This window comes from Petromyzon marinus, unplaced genomic scaffold (genome assembly GCF_048934315.1).
Source record: "Petromyzon marinus isolate PM22_M1 ecotype Great Lakes invasive population unplaced genomic scaffold, UKy_Petmar_22M1.pri1.0 PM_Scaffold_303, whole genome shotgun sequence".
Lineage (NCBI taxonomy): Eukaryota > Metazoa > Chordata > Hyperoartia > Petromyzontiformes > Petromyzontidae > Petromyzon > Petromyzon marinus.
This window is the reverse complement of record NW_027423284.1, coordinates 20,001-44,846: the sequence shown is the minus strand read 5'-3', so window position 1 is coordinate 44,846 and position 24,846 is coordinate 20,001. Positions and strand designations below refer to the sequence as shown.

The 24,846-nt window shown below is 56.7% G+C and overlaps 1 protein-coding gene across 3 annotated transcripts in view; it reads right to left on the bottom strand.

The window, feature by feature from the left end:
- Nucleotides 1-1,024: 1,024 nt before the first annotated feature.
- The window catches only part of BABAM1 (BRISC and BRCA1 A complex member 1), a 24,596-nt gene continuing 774 nt past the window's right edge, over nucleotides 1,025-24,846 (bottom strand). Inside the window, exons 1-8 of one of the 3 annotated variants that reach the window (XR_012940560.1) lie at nucleotides 23,263-24,846; nucleotides 18,924-18,982; nucleotides 11,905-12,022; nucleotides 9,010-9,094; nucleotides 7,468-7,492; nucleotides 6,068-6,209; nucleotides 2,388-2,454; nucleotides 1,025-1,595 (exon numbers count right to left, since the gene is read on the bottom strand). The exon at nucleotides 23,263-24,846 is cut by the window's right edge and continues 88 nt beyond it. Coding sequence is in view for 1 of the 3 variants with exons in the window: in XM_076064083.1 (XP_075920198.1) it covers nucleotides 1,372-1,595; nucleotides 2,388-2,454; nucleotides 6,068-6,209; nucleotides 7,468-7,492; nucleotides 9,010-9,094; nucleotides 11,905-12,022; nucleotides 18,924-18,982 (720 nt within the window). In the remaining 2 variants the exon portion in view is untranslated. Of the gene's footprint in view, nucleotides 1,596-2,387; nucleotides 2,455-6,067; nucleotides 6,210-7,467; nucleotides 7,493-9,009; nucleotides 9,095-11,904; nucleotides 12,023-18,923; nucleotides 18,983-22,965; nucleotides 23,222-23,262 lie in introns of those variants that run through there. The other 2 variants (XR_012940561.1, XM_076064083.1) reach the window with 2 other exon arrangements.

The window sequence follows — 24,846 nt, the reverse complement described above, 5'->3', positions numbered from 1 at the left end:
GAGTGAGTGGGTGGGTGGGTGAGTGGGTGGGTGAGTGGGTGGGTGAGTGAGTGGGTGGGTGGGTGGGTGAGTGGGTGGGTGAGTGGGTGGGTGAGTGGGTGGGTGGGTGAGTGAGTGAGTGAGTGGGTGAGTGGGTGGGTGAGTGGGTAAGTGAGTGAGTGGGTGGGTGAGTGGGTGGGTGGGTGGGTGAGTGAGTGGGTGGGTGAGTGGTGGGTGGGTGGGTGAGTGGGTAAGTGAGTGAGTGGGTGGGTGAGTGAGTGGGTGGGTGAGTGGGTGGGTGGGTGAGTGAGTGGGTGGGTGAGTGAGTGGGTGGGTGGGTGGGTGAGTGGGTGAGTGGGTGGGTGGGTGGGTGAGTGAGTGAGTGGGTGGGTGATTGAGTGGTGGTGGCTGAGTGGGTGAGTGGGGTGAGTGGGTGAGTGGGTGGGTGGGTGAGTGGGTGGGTGAGTGAGTGGGTGGGTGGGTGAGTTAGTGAGTGGGTGAGTTAGTGAGTGGGTGGGTGAGAGAGTGGGTGGGTGGGTAGGTGAGTGAGTGGGTAGGTGAGTGAGTGAGTGGGTGAGTGAGTGGGTGAGTGAGTGGGTGGGTGGGTAGGTGAGTGAGTGAGTGGGTGAGTGGGTGAGTGAGTGGGTGGGTGAGTGAGTGGGTGAGTGGGTGGGTGAGTGGGTGATGTGTGAGTGAGGGGTGGGTGAGTGAGTGGTGAGGTGGGTGGGTGAGTGGTGGGTGGTGGGTGGGTGGGTGAGTGGGTGGGTGAGTGGGTGGGTGGGTGGGTGAGTGGGTGGGTGAGTGGGTGGGTGGGTGTGTGTGAGTGGGTGAGTGGGTGAGTGGGGGGTGAGTGGGTGAGTGGGTGGGTGAGTGGGTGGGTGAGTGGGTGGGTGAGTGGGTGGGTGGGTGAGTGAGTGAGTGGGTGAGTGGGTGGGTGAGTGAGTGAGTGGGTGGGTGAGTGTGTGGGTGGGTGAGTGGGTGGGTGGGTGAGTGAGTGGGTGGGTGGGTGGGTGAGTGAGTGGGTGGGTGGGTGGGTGAGGGGTGAGTGAGTTGGAGGCTGAGTGACTGACTGAGTGAGTGGGTGAGTGAGTGACCCACTGAGTGAGTCACTCAGTGAGTGGGTGAGTGGGTGAGTCACTCAGTGGGTGAGTGAGTGACTCACTCACTGAGTGAGTTACTCAGTGAGTGAGTGAGTGGATGAGTGGGTGAGTCACTCAGTGGGTGAGTGAGTGAGTCACCCACTGAGTGACTCACCCACTGAGTGACTGGGTGAGTGAGTCACTCAGTGGGTGAGTGAGTGACTGACTGAGTGACTGACTCACCCACTGAGTGACTCACCCACTGAGTGACTCACCCACTGAGTGAGTCACCCAGTGGGTGAGTCACTCGGCCTCAGCAGTGACCACAAGCGGAGCCTCCCCAACTGCGTTGGTGTGCTGAGCTTCGTGGTGGTGAGCGTGGTGGTGAGCGTGGTGGTGGTGAGCGTGGTGGTGAGCGTGGCGGTGGTGAGGACGCTGCAACGGGTGAGCTACAAGCTTGGCAAGTCCTTGTTGCAACTCGGACATCCGGGGAGCCACATAGAGGCTCCAGCCAGAGGTGGAGTACTGTACAACATTCTGGGAGAGAGAGGGGTGGGTGGGTGAGTGAGTGAGTGGGTGAGTGGGTGGGTGAGTGAGTGGGTGGGTGGGTGGGTGAGTGAGTGGGTGGGTGAGTGGGTGGGTGGGTGGGTGAGTGGGTGGGTGAGTGGGTGAGTGGGTGGGTGAGTGGGTGAGTGAGTGGGTGAGTGGGTGAGTGAGTGGGTGGGTGAGTGAGTGGGTGGGTGGGTGGGTGGTGAGTGAGTGGGTGGGTGAGTGGGTGGGTGGGTGGGTGAGTGGGTGGGTGAGTGGGTGAGTGGGTGGGTGAGTGGGTGAGTGAGTGGGTGAGTGGGTGGGTGAGTGGGTGGGTGGGTGAGTGAGTGGGTGGAGTGAGTGGGTGAGTGGGTGGGTGGGTGGGTGAGTGGTGGGTGGGTGGGTGGGTGGGTGAGTGGGTGGGTGGGTGGGTGGGTGAGTGGGTGGGTGAGTGAGTGGGTGGGTGGGTGAGTGGGTGAGTGAGTGGGTGGGTGGGTGGGTGGGTGAGTGGGTGAGTGAGTGGGTGGGTGGGTGAGTGGGTGGGTGAGTGGGTGAGTGAGTGAGTGGGTGAGTGAGGTGGGTGGGTGAGTGAGTGGGTGGTGAGTGAGTGGGTGGGTGGGTGAGTGAGTGAGTTGGTGAGTGAGTTGGTGAGTGAGTGGGTGGGTGAGTGAGTGGGTGGGTGGGTGAGTGGGTGAGTGGTGAGTTGGTGAGTGAGTTGGTGAGTGAGTTGGTGAGTGAGTGAGTTGGTGAGTGAGTTGGTGAGTGAGTTGGTGAGTTGGTGAGTGATCACGTGGTTCTCACTTCTGGTTTCCCAGAATCCGTGAGCAGCAGAAAAATCCATGAAGAAATACGGAGACTCCAACAATGCCTGGGACACGGAGAGACACGGGGAGAGAGAGAGACAGGGGGAGAGAGAGAGGACACGGGGAGAGAGAGAGACACGGGGAGAGAGAGAGACACGGGGAGAGAGAGAGACACGGGGAGAGAGAGAGACACGGGGAGAGAGAGACACGGGGAGAGAGAGACACGGGGAGAGAGAGACACGGGGAGAGAGAGACACGGGGGGAGAGAGAGACACGGGGAGAGAGAGACACGGGGGGAGAGAGAGACGGGGAGAGAGAGAGACGGGGAGAGAGAGGACACGGGGAGAGAGACACGGGGGGAGAGAGACACGGGGGGAGAGAGACACGGGGAGAGAGAGACACGGGGAGAGAGAGACACGGGGAGAGAGAGAGACACGGGGAGAGAGAGAGACACGGGGAGAAAGAGAGACACGGGGAGAGAGACACGGGGAGAGAGAGACACGGGGTGAGAGAGAGACATGGGGAGAGAGAGACCGGGGAGAGAGAGACACGGGGAGAGAGACACGGGGTGAGAGAGAGACACGGGGTGAGAGAGAGACACGGGGTGAGAGAGAGACACGGGGAGAGAGACACGGGGAGAGAGAGAGACGGGGAGAGAGAGACACGGGGAGAGAGACACGGGGGGAGAGAGACACGGGGGGAGAGAGACACGGGGAGAGAGAGACACGGGGAGAAAGAGACACGGGGAGAGAGAGACACGGGGTGAGAGAGACACGGGGAGAGAGAGACACGGGGAGAGAGAAAGACACGGGGAGAGAGAAAGACACGGGGAGAGAGAGAGACACGGGGAGAGAGAGACACGGGGAGAGAGAGACACGGGGAGAGAGAGACACGGGGAGAGAGAGAGACACGGGGAGAGAGAGACACGGGGAGAGAGAGACACGGGGAGAGAGAGAGACACGGGGAGAGAGAGAGACACGGGGAGAGAGACACGGGGAGAGAGAGACACGGGGAGAGAGAGACACGGGGAGAGAGAGAGACACGGGGAGAGAGAGAGACACGGGGAGAAAGAGAGACACGGGGAGAGAGAGACACGGGGAGAGAGACACGGGGAGAGAGAGACACGGGGTGAGAGAGAGACATGGGGGAGAGAGAGACACGGGGAGAGAGAGACACGGGGAGAGAGAGAGACACGGGGAGAGAGAGAGACACGGGGAGAAAGAGAGACACGGGGAGAGAGAGACATGGGGAGAGAGGACACGGGGAGAGAGAGACACGGGGTGAGAGAGAGACATGGGGAGAGAGAGACACGGGGAGAGAGAGACACGGGGAGAGAGACACGGGGTGAGAGAGAGACACGGGGTGAGAGAGAGACATGGGGTGAGAGAGAGACACGGGGAGAGAGACATGGGGAGAGAGAGAGACGGGAGAGAGAGACACGGGGAGAGAGACACGGGGGGAGAGAGACACGGGGGGAGAGAGACACGGGGAGAGAGAGACACGGGGAGAGAGAGACACGGGGAGAGAGAGACACGGGGTGAGAGAGACACGGGGAGAGAGAGACACGGGGAGAGAGAAAGACACGGGGAGAGAGAAAGACACGGGGAGAGAGAGAGACACGGGGAGAGAGAGACACGGGGAGAGAGAGACACGGGGAGAGAGAGACACGGGGAGAGAGAGAGACACGGGGAGAGAGAGACACGGGGAGAGAGAGACACGGGGAGAGAGAGACACGGGGAGAGAGACACGGGGAGATAGAGACACGGGGAGAGAGAGAGACACGGGGAGAGAGACACGGGGAGAGAGAGACACGGGGTGAGAGAGAGACATGGGGAGAGAGAGACATGGGGAGAGAGAGAGACACGGGGAGAGAGAGACACGGGGAGAGAGACACGGGGAGAGAGAGACACGGGGAGAGAGACACGGGGAGAGAGAGACACGGGGTGAGAGAGAGACATGGGGAGAGAGAGACACGGGGAGAGAGAGAGACGGGGAGAGAGAGACACGGGGAGAGAGAGAGACGGGGAGAGAGAGACACGGGGAGAGAGACACGGGTGAGAGAGAGACACGGGGTGAGAGAGAGACACGGGGTGAGAGAGAGACACGGGGAGAGAGAGAGACACGGGGAGAGAGAGACACGGGGAGAGAGACACGGGGGGAGAGAGACACGGGGGGAGAGACACGGGGAGAGAGACACGGGGAGAGAGACACGGGGAGAGAGAGACACGGGGAGAGAGAGACACGGGGAGAGAGAGAGACACGGGGGAGAGAGAGACACGAGGAGAGAGACACGGGGAGAGAGAGACACGGGGAGAGAGAGACACGGGGAGAGAGAGACGGGGAGAGAGAGACACGGGGAGAGAGACACGGGGAGAGAGAGACACGGGGAGACAGAGACACGGGGAGAGAGAGACATGGGGAGAGAGAGGGAGAGAGAGACACGGGGGAGAGAGAGACACGGGGAGAGACACGGGGAGAAAGACACGGAGAGAGAGAGACACGGTGAGAGAAACACGGGGAGAGAGAGACACGGGGTGAGACACGGGGAGAGAGAGACACGGGGACAGAGACACGGGGTGAGAGAGACACGGAGAGAGAGAGACACGGGGAGAGAGAGACACGGGGTGAGACACGGGGAGAGAGAGACACGGGGAGAGAGACACGGGGTGAGAGAGACACGGAGAGAGAGAGACACGGGGAGAGAGAGACACGGGGAGAGAGAGACACGGGGAGAGAGAGACACGGGGAGAGAGAGACACGGGGAGAGAGAGACACGGGGAGAGAGAGACACGGGGAGGAGAGACACGGGGAGAGAGAGACACGGGGAGAGAGAGACACGGGGAGAGAGAGACACGGGGAGAGAGACACACGGGGAGAGAGAGACACGGGGTGAGACACGGGGAGAGAGAGACACGGGGAGAGAGACACGGGGTGAGAGAGACACGGAGAGAGAGAGACACGGGGAGAGAGAGACACGGGGAGAGAGAGACACGGGGTGAGACACGGGGAGAGAAAGACACGGGGTGAGAGAGACACGGGGAGAGAGAGACACGGGGGGAGAGAGACACGGGGGGAGAGAGACACGGGGGGAGAGAGACACGGGGAGAGAGAGACACGGGGAGAGAGAGACACGGGGAGAGAGAGACACGGGGAGAGAGAGACACGGGGAGAGAAAGACACGGGGTGAGAGAGACACGGGGAGAGAGAGACACGGTGAGAGAGAGACACGGGGGGAGAGAGACACGGGGAGAGAGAGACACGGGGAGAGAGACACGGGGAGAGAGAGACACAGGGAGAGAGACACGGGGAGAGACACGTCTCTCCCCGTGTCTCTCTCCCCGTGTCTCTCCCCCTGTGCACCTAGCCTGGCACAGCAGCAGTACAACCCATGGCACGTGCTGAGTCTGTCACGTGACCTCCTCCTGGTGCACCGAGCCTGGCACAGCTGCACTTGACCCTCCAGCCATATCAGTCTTGTTGGGTCGGCTTTACCTTTATAACCTGACCACGCCCCCTACCCCACTGACCACGCCCCCCCACCACGCCTCCAAACCCGACTGACCACGCCCCCACCCATTTATAACCCCCCCCAACAAGAAACCACCCTTTTGCCACGCCCCCTACCCCACTGACCACGCCCCCACCCGACTGGTCCACGCCCCGCCCCCCTCCTCTCACCTGGGCGAGGGGGGAGGGGCCCTGGGGGCGAGGTGGGGGGTGCCGCGTGGTCACCATGACGACGCGGGTCACGTGTGGGGGAGGGGCCCAGGACACGGAGTCGCCCCTGGCAACCGGCGGGGGGGCGGGGGCACCCGAGGCACTGGGGTGGGGGGGAGGGGTTATAAAGGGGAGGGGTTAGAGAGGGAGGGGGGAGGGGCTAGAAAGGGGAGGGGTTAGAGAGGGGAGGGGCTCCATCGGAGAGAGGCGAGTGAGGGGGGAGGGGCTACAAAGGGGAGGGGTTAGAGAGGGGGGAGGGGCTACATAGGGGAGGGGTTAGAGAAGGGGGAGGAGCTACTACACATAGACAAAGCTCCCCCAGGTAGCCTCAAGCAGGGCTGTAGGGGCAAGTGCTGTTACACAGACAAAGCTCCCCCAGGTAGCCTCTAGCAGGGCTGCAGGGGCAAGTGCTGTGACACACAGACAAAGCTCCCCCAGGTAGCCTCTAGCAGGGCTGTAGGGGCAAGTGCTGTCACACACAGACAAAGCTCCCCCAGGTAGCCTCTAGCAGGGCTGTAGGGGCAAGTGCTGTCACACACAGATTACAGACAAAGCTCCCCCAGGTAGCCTCTATCAGGGCTGTAGGGGCAAGTGCTGAGACACAGACAAAGCTCCCCCAGGTAGCCTCTAGCAGGGCTGTAGGGGCAAGTGCTGATAGACACAGACAAAGCTCCCCCAGGTAGCCTCTAGCAGGGCTGTAGGGGCAAGTGCTGAGTACAAAGACAAAGCTCCCCCAGGTAGCCTCTAGCAGGGTTGTAGGGGCAAGTGCTGTCGCACAAAGCTCCCCCAGGTAGCCTCTAGCAGGGCTGTAGGGGCAAGTGCTGCTACACACAGACAAAGCTCCCCCAGGTAGCCTCTAGCAGGGCTGTAGGGGCAAGTGCTACTACACACAGACAAAGCTCCCCCAGGTAGCCTCTAGCAGGGCTGTAGGGGCAAGTGCTACTACACACAGACAAAGCTCCCCCAGGTAGCCTCTAGCAGGGCTGTAGGGGCAAGTGCTGATAGACACAGACAAAGCTCCCCCAGGTAGCCTCTAGCAGGGCTGTAGGGGCAAGTGCTGAGTACAAAGACAAAGCTCCCCCAGGTAGCCTCTAGCAGGGCTGTAGGGGCAAGTGCTGTTACACAGACAAAGCTCCCCCAGGTAGCCTCTAGCAGGGGTGTAGGGGCAAGTGCTGTCACACACAGACAAAGCTCCCCCAGGTAGCCTCTAGCAGGGCTGTAGGGGCAAGTGCTGTTACACACACAGACAAAGCTCCCCCAGGAAGCCTCTAGCAGGGCTGTAGGGGCAAGTGCTGTCACACACAGACAAAGCTCCCCCAGGTAGGCTGAGTGGAGCTAGGGGAGGGCCGAGTCCGACTTACACAGCCTCAAGCAGATCTTCAATGTCTGGTGATGGTGGTGGTGAAGGGTGAATAGTCAGGTGGTGGTGGTGGTGATGGTGGTGGTGATGGTGGTGATGGTGGTGGTGGTGATGGTGGTGATGGTGGTGGTGGTGATGGTGGTGATGGTGGTGGTGATGGTGGTGGTGATGGTGGTGGTGATGGTGGTGGTGGTGATGGTGGTGGTGATGGTGGTGGTGGTGATGGTGATGGTGGTGATGATGGTGGTGGTGGTGGTGATGATGATGGTGGTGGTGGTGGTGGTGATGGTGGTGGTGGTGGTGGTGATGGTGGTGGTGGTGATGGTGGTGGTGATGGTGGTGGTGGTGATGGTGGTGGTGATGATGGTGGTGGTGGTGGTGATGGTGGTGATGGTGGTGATGGTGGTGGTGATGGTGGTGGTGATGGTGGTGGTGATGATGATGGTGATGGTGGTGATGGTGGTGATGGTGGTGATGATGGTGGTGGTGGTGATGATGATGGTGGTGGTGGTGATGATGGTGGTGATGGTGGTGGTGATGGTGATGGTGGTGATGGTGGTGGTGATGATGGTGGTGGTGATGGTGGTGGTGGTGATGGTGGTGGTGATGGTGGTGATGATGGTGGTGGTGATGGTGGTGATGGTGGTGGTGATGGTGGTGATGGTGGTGATGGTGATGATACTACTACTGATGATGATACTACTACTGATGATACAGCTGCTGCTTATAATGATACTACTACTGATGATGATGATGCTACTACTACTGATGATGATACTACTACTGATGATGATACTACTAATGATGATGATGATACTACTACTGATGATGATACTACTACTGATGATGATACTACTACTGATGATGATACTACTACTGATGATGATGCTACTACTACTGATGATGATACTACTACTGATGATGATACTACTATTACTACTGATGATGATGATGATGATACTACTACTGATGCTGATGATGATACTACTACTGATGCTGATGATGATACTACTACTGATGATGATACTACTACTACTGATGATGATGATACTACTACTGATGATGATGCTACTACTACTGATGATGATACTACTACTACTGATGATGATACTACTACTGATGCTGATGATGATACTACTACTACTACTGCTGATGATGATACTACTACTACTGATGATGATGATACTACTACTGATGATGATGATACTACTACTGATGCTGATGATGATACTACTACTGATGATGCTACTACTACTGATGATGATGATGATGCTGATACTACTGATGATGATGATACTGATGATGATGATACTACTACTGATGATGATACTACTACTGATGATGATACTACTACTGATGATGATGCTGATACTACTGATGATGATGATACTGATGATGATGATACTACTACTGATGATGATACTACTACTGATTATGCTACTACTACTGATGATGATGATGATGCTGATACTACTGATGATGATAATGCTGATACTACTGATGATGATGATACTGATGATGATGGTGATGCTGAGTGGGATACAGAGTTCAGTGTTGTCATCTGCCCCTGGCTGTGGTGGTTGAAGGGCGCTGATCACATCACGAGGATCGTGAGACAATCTTGTGGCCTGGCGGAGACACGGGGAGAGAGACACGGGGAGAGAGACACAGAGAGAGACACAGAGACACGGTGAGAGACGGTGAGAGAGACAGAGACACGGGGAGAGAGACACGGGGTGAGACACGGTGAGACACAGAGAGAGACACAGAGACACGGGGAGAGACACAGAGAGAGACACGGGGAGAGACACAGAGAGAGAGACACAGAGAGAGAGACACAGAGAGAGAGAGACAGAGAGAGAGAGAGAGACACGGGGTGAGACACAGAGACACGGGGAGAGACACAGAGAGAGACACGGGGAGAGACACAGAGAGAGACACAGAGAGAGACACGGGGAGAGACACGAGGAGAGACACAGAGACACAGAGAGAGACACGGGGAGAGACACAGAGAGAGACACAGAGAGAGACACGGGGAGACACAGAGAGAGACACGGGGAGACACAGAGAGAGACACGGGGAGAGAGAGACACAGAGAGAGAGAGACACGGGGAGAGAGAGAGACACGGGGAGAGAGAGAGACACGGGGAGAGAGACAGAGACACGGAGAGAGACACAGAGAGAGAGAGAGAGACACGGGGAGAGAGAGACACGGGGTGAGACACAGAGACACGGGGAGAGGCACAGAGAGAGAGAGAGAGACACGGGGAGAGACACAGAGAGAGAGACACGGGGAGAGACACAGAGACACGGGGAGAGACACAGAGAGAGAGACACGGGGAGAGACACAGAGAGAGACACAGAGAGAGACACGGGGAGAGACACGAGGAGAGACACAGAGAGAGACACAGAGACGCGGGGAGAGAGACACGGGGAGAAAGAGAGACAGGGAGAGACACGGGGAGAGACACGGGGAGAGACACGGAGAGAGAGAGACACGGGGAGAGAGACACAGAGAGAGAGAGACACAGAGAGAGACACAGAGAGAGACACAGTGAGAGAGACACGGTGAGAGAGACACAGAGAGACACGGGGAGAGAGAGACACGGGGTGAGACACAGAGAGAGAGACACGGGGAGAGACACAGAGAGAGACACAGAGAGAGAGACACAGACACGGGGAGAGAGACACGGGGAGAGACACAGAGAGAGACACAGAGAGAGAGACAGAGAGAGAGACACGGGGATAGAGACACGGGGAGAGACACAGAGAGAGACACAGAGACACGGGGAGAGAGAGAGAGACACAGAGAGAGACACAGAGAGAGACACAGAGAGAGACACGGGGAGAGACACGGGGAGAGACACAGGGAGAGAGAGACACGGGGTGAGACACAGAGAGAGACACGGGGAGAGAGAGACACGGGGTGAGACACAGAGACACGGGGAGAGACACAGAGAGAGAGAGAGAGACACGGGGAGAGACGGTGAGAGAGACAGAGACACGGGGAGAGACACAGAGAGAGACACAGAGAGAGACACGGGGATAGACACGGGGAGAGACAGAGAGAGACACAGAGAAAGAGACACAGAGACACAGAGAGAGACGGTGAGAGAGACACAGAGACACGGGGAGAGAGACACAGGGTGAGACACAGAGAGAGAGAGACACGGGGACAGACACAGAGAGAGACACAGAGAGAGACACGGGGAGAGACACGGGGAGAGACACGGGGAGAGACAGAGAGAGACACAGAGAGAGACACAGAGAGAGACACGGGGAGAGAGACACGGAGAGAGAGAGACACGAGTGAGTGGATGAGTGAGTGGTGAGCGGGTGGGTGAGTGGGTGAGTGAGTGAGTTGGTGAGTGTGTGGTGAGTGAGTGAGTGGGTGAGTGAGTGGGTGAGTGAGTGGGTGAGTGAGTGAGTGGGTGAGTGAGTGGGTGAGTGAGTGAGTGAGTGGGTGAGTGGGTGAGTGAGTGAGTGAGTGAGTGGGTGAGTGGGTGAGTGAGTGAGTGAGTGGGTGAGTGAGTGGGTGAGTGAGTGGGTGAGTGAGTGAGTGGGTGAGTGGGTGAGTGAGTGAGTGAGTGGGTGAGTGGGTGAGTGAGTGGGTGAGTGGGTGGGTGGGTGAGTGAGCGGGGAGAGAGTGGGTGGGTGAGTGGGTGGGTGAGTGATTGGGTGAGTGAGTGAGTGGGTGAGTGGGTGAGTGAGTGAGTGGGTGAGTGGGTGAGTGAGTGAGTGGGTGAGTGAGTGGGTGAGTGAGTGAGTGAGTGGGTGGTGAGTGGGTGGGTGGGTGGGTGAGTGAGTGGGTGAGTGAGTGAGTGGGTGGGTGAGTGAGTGAGTGGGTGGGTGAGTGAGTGAGTGAGTGGTGAGTGAGTGAGTGAGTTGGTGAGTGTGTGGTGAGTGAGTGGGTGAGTGTCTGAGTGAGTGCTCACCCAGGTGAGTGGGTGAGTGAGTGAGTGAGTGTGTGGGTGGGTGGTGAGTGGTGAGTGAGTGGTGAGTGAGTGAGTGGGTGAGTGGTGAGTGAGTGGTGAGTGAGTGGTGAGTGAGTGGTGAGTGAGTGGTGAGTGAGTGGGTGAGTGAGTGGGTGAGTGAGTGGGTGAGTGAGTGGGTGAGTGAGTGAGTGAGTGGGTGAGTGAGTGAGTGAGTGGGTGAGTGGGTGAGTGGGTGAGTGAGTGGGTGAGTGAGTGAGTGAGTGGGTGAGTGGGTGAGTGGGTGAGTGAGTGGGTGAGTGAGTGAGTGGGTGGGTGCTCACCCAGGTGAGTGAGTTGGTGAGTGTGTTGTGAGTTGGTGAGTGAGTTGGTGAGTGAGTTGGTGAGTGTGTGGTGAGTGAGTGTCTGAGTGAGTGCTCACCCAGGTGAGTGGGTGAGTGGTGAGTGAGTGGTGAGTGAGTGGGTGAGTGAGTGAGTGTGTGGTGAGTGTCTGAGTGAGTGCTCACCCAGGTGAGTGGGTGAGTGGTGAGAAGGCTGTAGCTGTGGTGAGGGTTGACGCGATGCTTCAGCCACACGAAGGTGGAGAGGCAGCGGAGGCAGGCGGACACAGCGGGGACACGGACCCTGGACTCACCACACACTCACCAACTCACTCACCAACTCACCCACTCACTCACTCACTCACCACACACTCACCAACTCACTCACCACACACTCACCAACTCACTCACCAACTCACCACACACTCACCAACTCACTCACCAACTCACCAACTCACTCACCACACACTCACCCACTTACTCACCCACTCAGCCACTCACTCACCAACTCACTCACCCACTCACCCACTCACTCACTCACCACACACTCACCAACTCACTCACCAACTCACCACACACTCACCAACTCACTCACCCACTCACCCACTCACTCACTCACCACACACTCACCAACTCACTCACCAACTCACAACACACTCAGCCACTCACTCACCACACACTCACCAACTCACTCACCAACTCACCACACACTCACCAACTCACTCACCACACACTCACCAACTCACCACACACTCACCAACTCACTCACCAACTCACCAACTCACTCACCACACACTCACCAACTCACCACACACTCACCACACACTCACCCACTTACTCACCCACTCAGCCACTCACTCACCAACTCACTCACCCACTCACTCACCACACACTCACCAACTCACCACACACTCACCAACTCACTCACCAACTCACCAACTCACTCACCCACTCACCACACACTCACCAACTCACTCACCAACTCACTCACCAAGTCACCAACTCACTCACCAACTCACTCACCCACTCACCACACACTCACCAACTCACTCACCAACTCACTCACCAACTCACCACACACTCACCACACACTCACCAACTCACTCACCAACTCACCACACACTCACCAACTCACTCACCAACTCACCACACACTCACCAACTCACTCACCAACTCACTCACCAACTCACCACACACTCACCACACACTCACCACACACTCACCAACTCACTCACCAACTCACCAACTCACTCACCACACACTCACCACACACTCACCAACTCACCACACACTCACCAACTCACTCACCAACTCACTCACCACACACTCACCAACTCACTCACCACACACTCACCAACTCACCACACACTCACCAACTCACTCACCAACTCACCAACTCACTCACCAACTCACTCACCAACTCACTCACCACACACTCACCACACACTCACCAACTCACCACACACTCACCAACTCACTCACCAACTCACTCACCACACACTCACCAACTCACTCACCACACACTCACCAACTCACCACACACTCACCAACTCACTCACCAACTCACCAACTCACTCACCACACACTCACCAACTCACCACACACTCACCACACACTCACCCACTTACTCACCCACTCAGCCACTCACTCACCAACTCACTCACCCACTCACTCACCACACACTCACCAACTCACCACACACTCACCAACTCACTCACCAACTCACCAACTCACTCACCCACTCACCACACACTCACCAACTCACTCACCAACTCACTCACCAAGTCACCAACTCACTCACCAACTCACTCACCCACTCACCACACACTCACCAACTCACTCACCAACTCACTCACCAACTCACCACACACTCACCACACACTCACCAACTCACTCACCAACTCACCACACACTCACCAACTCACTCACCAACTCACTCACCAACTCACCACACACTCACCACACACTCACCACACACTCACCAACTCACTCACCAACTCACCACACACTCACCAACTCACTCACCAACTCACTCACCAACTCACCACACACTCACCACACACTCACCAACTCACTCACCAACTCACTCACCAAGTCACCAACTCACTCACCAACTCACTCACCCACTCACCACACACTCACCAACTCACTCACCAACTCACTCACCAACTCACCACACACTCACCACACACTCACCAACTCACTCACCAACTCACCACACACTCACCAACTCACTCACCAACTCACTCACCAACTCACCACACACTCACCACACACTCACCAACTCACTCACCAACTCACTCACCACTCACTCACCCACTCAGCCACTCACCAACTCACTCACCAACTCACTCACCCACTCACCACACACTCACCAACTCACTCACCAACTCACTCACCAAGTCACCAACTCACTCACCAACTCACTCACCCACTCACCACACACTCACCAACTCACTCACCAACTCACTCACCAACTCACCACACACTCACCACACACTCACCAACTCACTCACCAACTCACCACACACTCACCAACTCACTCACCAACTCACTCACCAACTCACCACACACTCACCACACACTCACCAACTCACTCACCAACTCACTCACCAAGTCACCAACTCACTCACCAACTCACTCACCCACTCACCACACACTCACCAACTCACTCACCAACTCACTCACCAACTCACCACACACTCAGCACACACTCACCAACTCACTCACCAACTCACCACACACTCACCAACTCACTCACCAACTCACTCACCAACTCACCACACACTCACCACACACTCACCAACTCACTCACCAACTCACTCACCACTCACTCACCCACTCAGCCACTCACTCACCAACTCACTCACCAACTCACTCACCAACTCACTCACCCACTCACCACACACTCACCAACTCACTCACCAACTCACTCACCAAGTCACCAACTCACTCACCAACTCACTCACCCACTCACCACACACTCACCAACTCACTCACCAACTCACTCACCAACTCACCACACACTCACCACACACTCACCAACTCACTCACCAACTCACCACACACTCACCAACTCACTCACCAACTCACTCACCAACTCACCACACACTCACCACACACTCACCAACTCACTCACCAACTCACTCACCAAGTCACCAACTCACTCACCAACTCACTCACCCACTCACCACACACTCACCAACTCACTCACCAACTCACCACACACTCACCACACACTCACCAACTCACTCACCAACTCACCACACACTCACCAACTCACTCACCAACTCACTCACCAACTCACCACACACTCACCACACACTCACCAACTCACTCACCAACTCACTCACCACTCACTCACCCACTCAGCCACTCACTCACCAACTCACTCACCAACTCACTCACCAACTCACTCACCCACTCACCACACACTCACCAACTCACTCACCAACTCACTCACCAACTCACCACACACTCACCACACACTCACCAACTCACTCACCAACTCACCACACACTCACCAACTCACTCACCAACTCACTCACCAACTCACCACACACTCACCAACTCACTCACCAAGTCACCAACTCACTCACCAACTCACTCACCCACTCACCACACACTCACCAACTCACTCACCAACTCACTCACCAACTCACCACACACTCACCACACACTCACCAACTCACTCACCAACTCACTCACCAAGTCACCAACTCACTCACCAACTCACTCACCCACTCACCACACACTCACCAACTCACTCACCAACTCACTCACCAACTCACCACACACTCACCACACACTCACCAACTCACTCACCAACTCACCACACACTCACCAACTCACTCACCAACTCACTCACCAACTCACCACACACTCACCACACACTCACCAACTCACTCACCAACTCACTCACCAAGTCACCAACTCACTCACCAACTCACTCACCCACTCACCACACACTCACCAACTCACTCACCAACTCACTCACCAACTCACTCACCAACTCACCACACACTCACCACACACTCACCAACTCACTCACCAACACACCACACACTCACCAACTCACTCACCAACTCACTCACCAACTCACCACACACTCACCACACACTCACCACACACTCACCAACTCACTCACCAACTCACTCACCACTCACTCACCCACTCAGCCACTCACTCACCAACTCACTCACCAACTCACTCACCAACTCACTCACCCACTCACCACACACTCACCAACTCACTCACCAACTCACCACACACTCACCACACACTCACCAACTCACTCACCAACTCACTCACCAACTCACCACACACTCACCAACTCACTCACCAACTCACTCACCAACTCACCACACACTCACCACACACTCACCAACTCACTCACCAACTCACTCACCAAGTCACCAACTCACTCACCAACTCACTCACCCACTCACCACACACTCACCAACTCACTCACCAACTCACTCACCAACTCACCACACACTCACCACACACTCACCAACTCACCACACACTCACAAACTCACTCACCAACTCACTCACCAACTCACCACACACTCACCACACACTCACCAACTCACTCACCACTCACTCACCCACTCAGCCACTCACTCACCAACTCACTCACCAACTCACTCACCCACTCACCACACACTCACCAACTCACTCACCAACTCACTCACCAACTCACCACACACTCACCACACACTCACCAACTCACTCACCAACTCACCACACACTCACCAACTCACTCACCAACTCACTCACCAACTCACCACACACTCACCACACACTCACCAACTCACTCACCAACTCACTCACCACTCACTCACCCACTCAGCCACTCACTCACCAACTCACTCACCAACACACTCACCAACTCACTCACCACACACTCACCCACTCACTCACCAACTCACTCACCAACTCACTCACAAACTCACTCACCAACTCACTCACCAACTCACTCACCAACTCACCACACACTCACCAACTCACTCACCAACTCACCACACACTCACCAACTCACTCACCAACTCACCACACACTCACCAACTCACTCACCAACTCACCAACTCACTCACCAACTCACTCACCACACACTCACCAACTCACCAACTCACTCACCAACTCACTCACCAACTCAGCCACTCACTCACCACACACTCACCAACTCACTCACCAACTCACTCAGTCACTCACTCACCACACACTCACCAACTCAGCCACTCACTCACCAACTCACCAACTCACTCACCACACACTCACCACACACTCACAACACACTCACCAACTCACTCACCAACTCACAACACACTCACCAACTCACTCACCCACTCACCAACTCACTCACCAACTCACTCACCACACACTCACCAACTCACTCACCAACTCACCACACACTCACCAACTCACTCACCAACTCACTCACCACACACTCACCAACTCACTCACCAACTCACTCACCACACACTCACCACACACTCACCAACTCACTCACCAACTCACTCACTCACCAACTCACCACACACTCACCAACTCACTCACCAACTCACTCACCCACTCACCAACTCACTCACCAACTCACTCACCACACACTCACCAACTCACTCACCAACTCACCACACACTCACCACACACTCACCAACTCACTCACCAACTCACTCACCACACACTCACCAACTCACTCACCAACTCACCACACACTCACCAACTCACTCACCAACTCACCAACTCACTCACCAACTCACTCACCACACACTCACCAACTCACCAACTCACTCACCAACTCACTCACCAACTCACTCACCAACTCACTCACCAACTCAGCCACTCACTCACCACACACTCACCAACTCACTCACTCACCACACACTCACCAACTCAGCCACTCACTCACCAACTCACCAACTCACTCACCACACACTCACCAACTCACAACACACTCACCAACTCACTCACCAACTCACAACACACTCACCAACTCACTCACCCACTCACCAACTCACTCACCAACTCACTCACCACACACTCACCAACTCACTCACCAACTCACCACACACTCACCAACTCACTCACCAACTCACTCACCACACACTCACCAACTCACTCACCAACTCACTCACCACACACTCACCACACACTCACCAACTCACTCACCAACTCACTCACCAACTCACCAACTCACTCACCAACTCACCACACACTCACCAACTCACTCACCAACTCACTCACCCACTCACCAACTCACTCACCAACTCACTCACCACACACTCACCAACTCACTCACCAACTCACCACACACTCACCAACTCACTCACCAACTCACTCACCAACTCACTCACCACACACTCACCAACTCACTCACCAACTCACTCACCAACTCACTCACCAACTCACTCACCAGCTCATTCACCAACTCACTCACCCACTCACTCACCCACCCACCCACTCACTCAGTCACTCACTCACTCACCCACTCACTCACCACACACTCACCAACTCACTCACTCACCCACTCACCAACTCACTCACCCACTCACTCACCACACACTCACCCACTCACTCACCCACTCACTCACCCACTCACTCACCCACTCACTCACTCACCACTCACCACTCACTCACCCACTCACTCACCAACTCACTCACCCACTCACCCAACCACTCACCCACCCACTCACCCACTCACTCACCCACTCACTCACCCACTCACTCACTCACCCACTCACTCACTCACCCACTCACTCACTCACCCACTCACCCACTCACCCACCCACTCACCCACTCACTCACCCACCCACTCACCCACTCACCCACCCACTCACTCACCCTCTCACCCACTCACCCATTCATTCACTCACCCACTCACCCACCCACTCACTCACTCACCCTCTCACCCACTCACCCACTCATTCACTCACCCACCCACTCACTCACCCACCCACTCACTCACCCACTCACTCACTCACCCACTCACTCACCCACCTACTCACTCACCCACTCACCCACCCACCCTCTCACTCACTCACCCACCCACCCACTCACCCACCCACTCACTCACCCACCCACCCACTCACCCACCCACTCACTCACCCACCCACCCACTCACCCACCCACTCACTCACCCACCCACCCACTCACCCACCCACTCACTCACCCACCCACTCACTCACCCACTCACTCACTCACCCATGATCGCCCTCCACCATCATTTTCCTCAGATTTTCCGAATCTTCAACACACAGAACCTGCGCACACACAGACACACACAGATAGAGAGAAAGCTCCCCCAGGTAGCCTCTGGTAGACACAGGGTCAAGTGCAGCTACACACACACAGACACACACAGATAGAGACAGCTACCCCAGGTAGCCTCTAGGTAGACACAGGGTCAAGTGCAGCTGGACACACACAGATAGAGACACAGCTACCCCAGGTAGCCTCTAGGTAGACACAGGGTCAAGTGCAGCTGGACACACACAGACACACACAGATAGAGACACAGCTACCCCAGGTAGCCTCTAGGTAGACACAGGGTCAAGTGCAGCTGGACACACACAGACACACACAGATAGAGACACAGCTACCCCAGGTAGCCTCTAGGTAGACACAGGGTCAAGTGCAGCGGACACACACAGACACACACACAGATAGAGACACAGCTACCCCAGGTAGCCTCTGGTAGACACAGGGTCAAGTGCAGCTGGACACACACAGACACACACACAGATAGAGACACAGCTACCCCAGGTAGCCTCTGGTAGACACAGGGTCAAGTGCAGCTGGACACACACAGACACACACAGATAGAGACACAGCTACCCCAGGTAGCCTCTGGGTAGACACAGGGGTCAAGTGCAGCTGGACACACACAGACACACACAGATAGAGACACAGCTCCCCCAGGTAGCCTCTGGTAGAAACAGGGTCAAGTGCAGCTCCACACACAGACACACACAGATAGAGACACAGCTACCCCAGGTAGCCTCTAGGTAGACACAGGGTCAAGTGCAGCAGACACACACAGACACACACACAGATAGAGACACAGCTACCCCAGGTAGCCTCTGGTAGACACAGGGTCAAGTGCAGCTGGACACACACAGACACACACACAGATAGAGACACAGCTACCCCAGGTAGCCTCTAGGTAGACACAGGGTCAAGTGCAGCTCCACACACAGACACACACAGATAGAGACACAGCTACCCCAGGTAGCCTCTAGGTAGACACAGGTGTCAAGTGCAGCTCCACACACAGACACACACACAGATAGAGACACAGCTACCCCAGGTAGCCTCTAGGTAGACACAGGGTCAAGTGCAGCTGGACACACACAGATAGAGACACAGCTACCCCAGGTAGCCTCTGGGTAAACACAGGGTCAAGTGCAGCTCCACACACAGACACACACAGATAGAGACACAGCTACCCCAGGTAGCCTCTAGGTAGACACAGGGTCAAGTGCAGCTGGACACACACAGACACACACAGATAGAGAGAAAGCTCCCCCAGGTAGCCTCTGTTAGACACAGGGTCAAGTGCAGCTCCACACACAGACACACACAGATAGAGACACAGCTCCCCCAGGTAGCCTCTGGTAGACACAGGGTCAAGTGCAGCTACACACACAGACACACACAGATAGAGACACAGCTACCCCAGGTAGCCTCTAGGTAGACACAGGGTCAAGTGCAGCTGGACACACACAGACACACACAGATAGAGACACAGCTACCCCAGGTAGCCTCTGGTAGACACAGGGTCAAGTGCAGCTGGACACACACAGACACACACAGATAGAGACACAGCTACCCCAGGTAGCCTCTAGGTAGACACAGGGTCAAGTGAAGCTCCACACACAGACACACACAGATAGAGACAGCTACCCCAGGTAGCCTCTAGGTAGACACAGGGTCAAGTGCAGCTGGACACACACAGATAGAGACACAGCTACCCCAGGTAGCCTCTAGGTAGACACAGGGTCAAGTGCAGCTGGACACACACAGACACACACAGATAGAGACACAGCTACCCCAGGTAGCCTCTAGGTAGACACAGGGTCAAGTGCAGCTGGGCACACACAGACACACACAGATAGAGACACAGCTACCCCAGGTAGCCTCTAGGTAGACACAGGGTCAAGTGCAGCTGGACACAGACACACACAGATAGAGACACAGCTACCCCAGGTAGCCTCTAGGTAGACACAGGGGTCAAGTGCAGCTGGACACACACAGACACACACAGATAGAGACACAGCTCCCCCAGGTAGCCTCTAGTAGACACAGGGTCAAGTGCAGCTCCACACACAGACACACACAGATAGAGAGAAAGCTCCCCCAGGTAGCCTCTGGTAGACACAGGGTCAAGTGCAGCTGGAGACACACAGACACACACAGATAGAGACACAGCTACCCCAGGTAGCCTCTAGGTAGACACAGGGTCAAGTGCAGCTGGACACACACAGACACACACAGACAGAGACACAGCTACCCCAGGTAGCCTCTGGTACACAGGGTCAAGTGCAGCTGGACACACACAGACACACACAGATAGAGACACAGCTACCCCAGGTAGCCTCTAGGTAGACACAGGGTCAAGTGCAGCGGACACACACAGACACACACACAGATAGAGACACAGCTACCCCAGGTAGCCTCTGGTAGACACAGGGTCAAGTGCAGCTGGACACACACAGACACACACAAATAGAGACAAAGCTCCCCCAGGTAGCCTCTGGGTAGACACAGGGGTCAAGTGCAGCTGGACACACACAGACACACAGATAGAGACACAGCTCCCCCAGGTAGCCTCTGGTAGACACAGGGTCAAGTGCAGCTCCACACACAGACACACACAGATAGAGACACAGCTACCCCAGGTAGCCTCTCGGTAGACACAGGGTCAAGTGCAGCTGGAGACACACACCGATAGAGACAAAGCTCCCCCAGGTAACCTATAGCAGGGCTGTAGGGGAAAGTGTTGTTAGTGTCTCTGTCTCTCCCCGTGTCTCTCTCTGTGTCTCTCTCTCCCCGTGTCTCTCTCTCTCCCCGTGTCTCTCTCTCCCCTGGTGTCTCTCTCTCCGTGTCTCTCTCTCTCCCCGTGTCTCTCTCTCTCTCCCCGTGTCTCTGTCTCTCCCCGTGTCTCTCTCTGTGTCTCTCTCTCCCCGTGTCTCTCTCTCCCCGTGTCTCTCTCTCCCCGTGTCTCTCTCTCTCCCCGTGTCTCTCTCTCTCCCCGTGTCTCTCTCTCCCCGTGTCTCTCTCTCCCCGTGTCTCTCTCTCCCCGTGTCTCTCTCTCCCCGTGTCTCTCTCTCCCCGTGTCTGTCTCTCTCCCCGTGTCTGTCTCTCTCCCCGTGTCTGTCTCTCCCCGTGTCTCTGTCTCCCCGTGTCTCTCTCTCCCCGTGTCTCTCTCCCCGTGTCTCTCTCTCCCCGTGGTGTCTCTCTCTCCCCGTGTCTTTCTCACCCCGTGTCTCTCTCACCCCGTGTCTCTCTCCCCGTGTCTCCCTCCCCGTGTCTCTCTCTCCCCGTGTCTCTCTCCCCGTGTCTCTCTCTCCCCGTGGTGTCTCTCTCTCCCCGTGTCTCTCTCACCCCGTGTCTCTCTCTCCCCGTGTCTGTCTCTCCCCGTGTCTCTCTCTCCCCATGTTTCTCTCTCCCCGTGTCTCTCTCTCCCCGTGTCTCTCTCTCCCCGTGTCTCTCCCTCTCCGTGTCTCTCTGCCCCTGTCTCTCACCCCGTGTCTCTCTCTCCCCTGGTGTCTCTGTCTCCCCGTGTCTCTCTCTCTCTCCGTGTCTCTCTCTCCCCGTGTCTCTCTCTCTCCCCGTGTCTCTCTCTCTCTCCGTGTCTCTCTCTCTCCCCGTGTCTCTCTCCCCGTGTCTCTCTGTCTCCCCGTGTCTCTCTCTCCCCGTGTCTCTCTCCCCGTGTCTCTCTCCCCGTGTCTCTCTCTCTCCCCGTGTCTCTCTCTCCCCGTGTCTATCTCTCCCCGTGTCTATCTCTCCCCGTGTCTCTCTCTCCCCGTGTCTCTCTCTCCCCGTGTCTATCTCTCCCCGTGTCTATCTCTCCCCGTGTCTCTCTCTCCCCGTGTCTCTCTCTCCCCGTGTCTCTCTCTCCCCGTGTCTCTCTCTCCCCGTGTCTCTCTCTCCCCGTGTCTCTCTCTCCCCGTGTCTCTCTCTCCCTGTGTCTCTCTCTCCCCGTGTCTCTCTCCCCGTGTCTGTGTCTCTGTCTCTCCCTCACGAGTGTCTCTGGTGCGTCGACTCTCGCCACTCTTCCCCAGCAAGTCTCTCCACCTCTCCCCGTGTCTCTGTGTCTCTGTCTCTGTCTCCCCGTGTCCCTCTCTCCCCGTGTCTCTCCCCGTGGTGTCTCTCTCTCTCCCCTGGTGTCTCTGTCTCTCTCCCCTGGTGTCTCTGTCTCTCTCCCCTGGTGTCTCTCTGTCTCTCCCCTGGTGTCTCTCTCTCTCCCCTGGTGTCTCTCTCTCTCCCCTGGTGTCTCTGTCTCTCCCCGTGTCTCTGTCTCTCCCCGTGTCTCCCTCACGAGTGTCTCTGGAGCGTCGACTCTCGCCACTCTTCCCCAGCAAGTCTCTCCGCCTCTCCCCGTGTCTCTGTCTCTCTCTCCCCCTGGTGTCTCTCTCCCCGTCTCTCTCTCTCCCCGTATCTCTCTCTCTGTCTCTCTCTCCCCGTGTCTCTGTCTCCCCCTGGTGTCTCTGTCTCCCTCACGAATGTCTCTCTCCCCGAGTCTCTCTCTCCCCGAGTGTCTCTCTCTGTGTCTCTCTCTCACCCCGTGTCTCTCTCTCCCCCTGGTGTCTCTGTCTCTCCCCGTGTCTCTCTCCCCGAGTCTCTCTCTCCCCGAGTGTCTCTCTCTGTGTCTCTCTCTCACCCCGTGTCTCTCTCTCCCCCTGGTGTCTCTGTCTCTCCCCGTGTCTCTCACCCCGTGTCTCTCTCTCCCCGTGGTGTCTCTCTCTCCCTGTGTCTCTCTCCGTGTCTCTCTCTCCCCGTGTCTCTCTCTCTCCCCTGGTGTCTCTGTGTCTCCCCGTGTCTCCCCGTGTCTCCCTCACGAGTGTCTCTCTCTCCCCGTGTCTCTCTCTCCCCGTCTCTCTCTCCCCGTGTCTCTCTCCCCGTGTCTCTCTCTCCCCGTGTCTCTCTCTCCCCGTGTCTCTCTCTCCCTGTGTCTCTCTCTCCCCGTGTCTCTCTTCCCGTGTCTGTGTCTCTGTCTATCCCTCACGAGTGTCTCTGGTGCGTCGACTCTCGCCACTCTTCCCCAGCAAGTCTCTCCACTTCTCCCCGTGTCTCTGTGTCTCTGTCTCCCCGTGTCTCTCTCTCCCCGTGTCTCTCCCCGTGGTGTCTCTCTCTCTCCCCTGGTGTCTCTGTCTCTCTCCCCTGGTGTCTCTGTCTCTCTCCCCTGGTGTCTCTCTGTCTCTCCCCTGGTGTCTCTCTCTCTCCCCTGGTGTCTCTCTCTCTCCCCGTGTCTGTCTCTCCCCGTGTCTCTCCCCTGGTGTCTCTCTCTCTCCCCTGGTGTCTCTGTCTCTCCCCGTGTCTCTGTCTCTCCCCGTGTCTCTGTCTCTCCCCGTGTCTCCCTCACGAGTGTCTCTGGAGCGTCGACTCTCGCCACTCTTCCCCAGCAAGTCTCTCCGCCTCTCCCCGTGTCTCTGTCTCTGTCTCCCCCTGGTGTCTCTCTCTCCCTTACGAGTCTCTCTCTCCCCGTGTCTCTCTCTCTCCCCGTATCTCTCTCTCTGTCTCTCTGTCTCCCCCTGGTGTCTCTGTCTCCCTCACGAATGTCTCTCTCCCCGAGTCTCTCTCTCCCCGAGTGTCTCTCTCTGTGTCTCTCTCTCACCCCGTGTCTCTCTCTCCCCCTGGTGTCTCTGTCTCTCCCCGTGTCTCTCACCCCGTGTCTCTCTCTCCCCGTGGTGTCTCTCTCTCCCTGTGTCTCTCTCCGTGTCTCTCTCTCCCCGTGTCTCTCTCTCTCCCCTGGTGTCTCTCTCTCCCCGTGTCTCTCTCCGTGTCTCTCTCTCCCCATGTCTCTCTCTCCCCGTGTCTCTCTCTCCCCGTGTCTCCCCGTGTCTCTCTCTCCCCGTGTCTCTCTCTCCCCGTGTCTCTCTCTCTCCCCGTGTCTCTCTCCGTG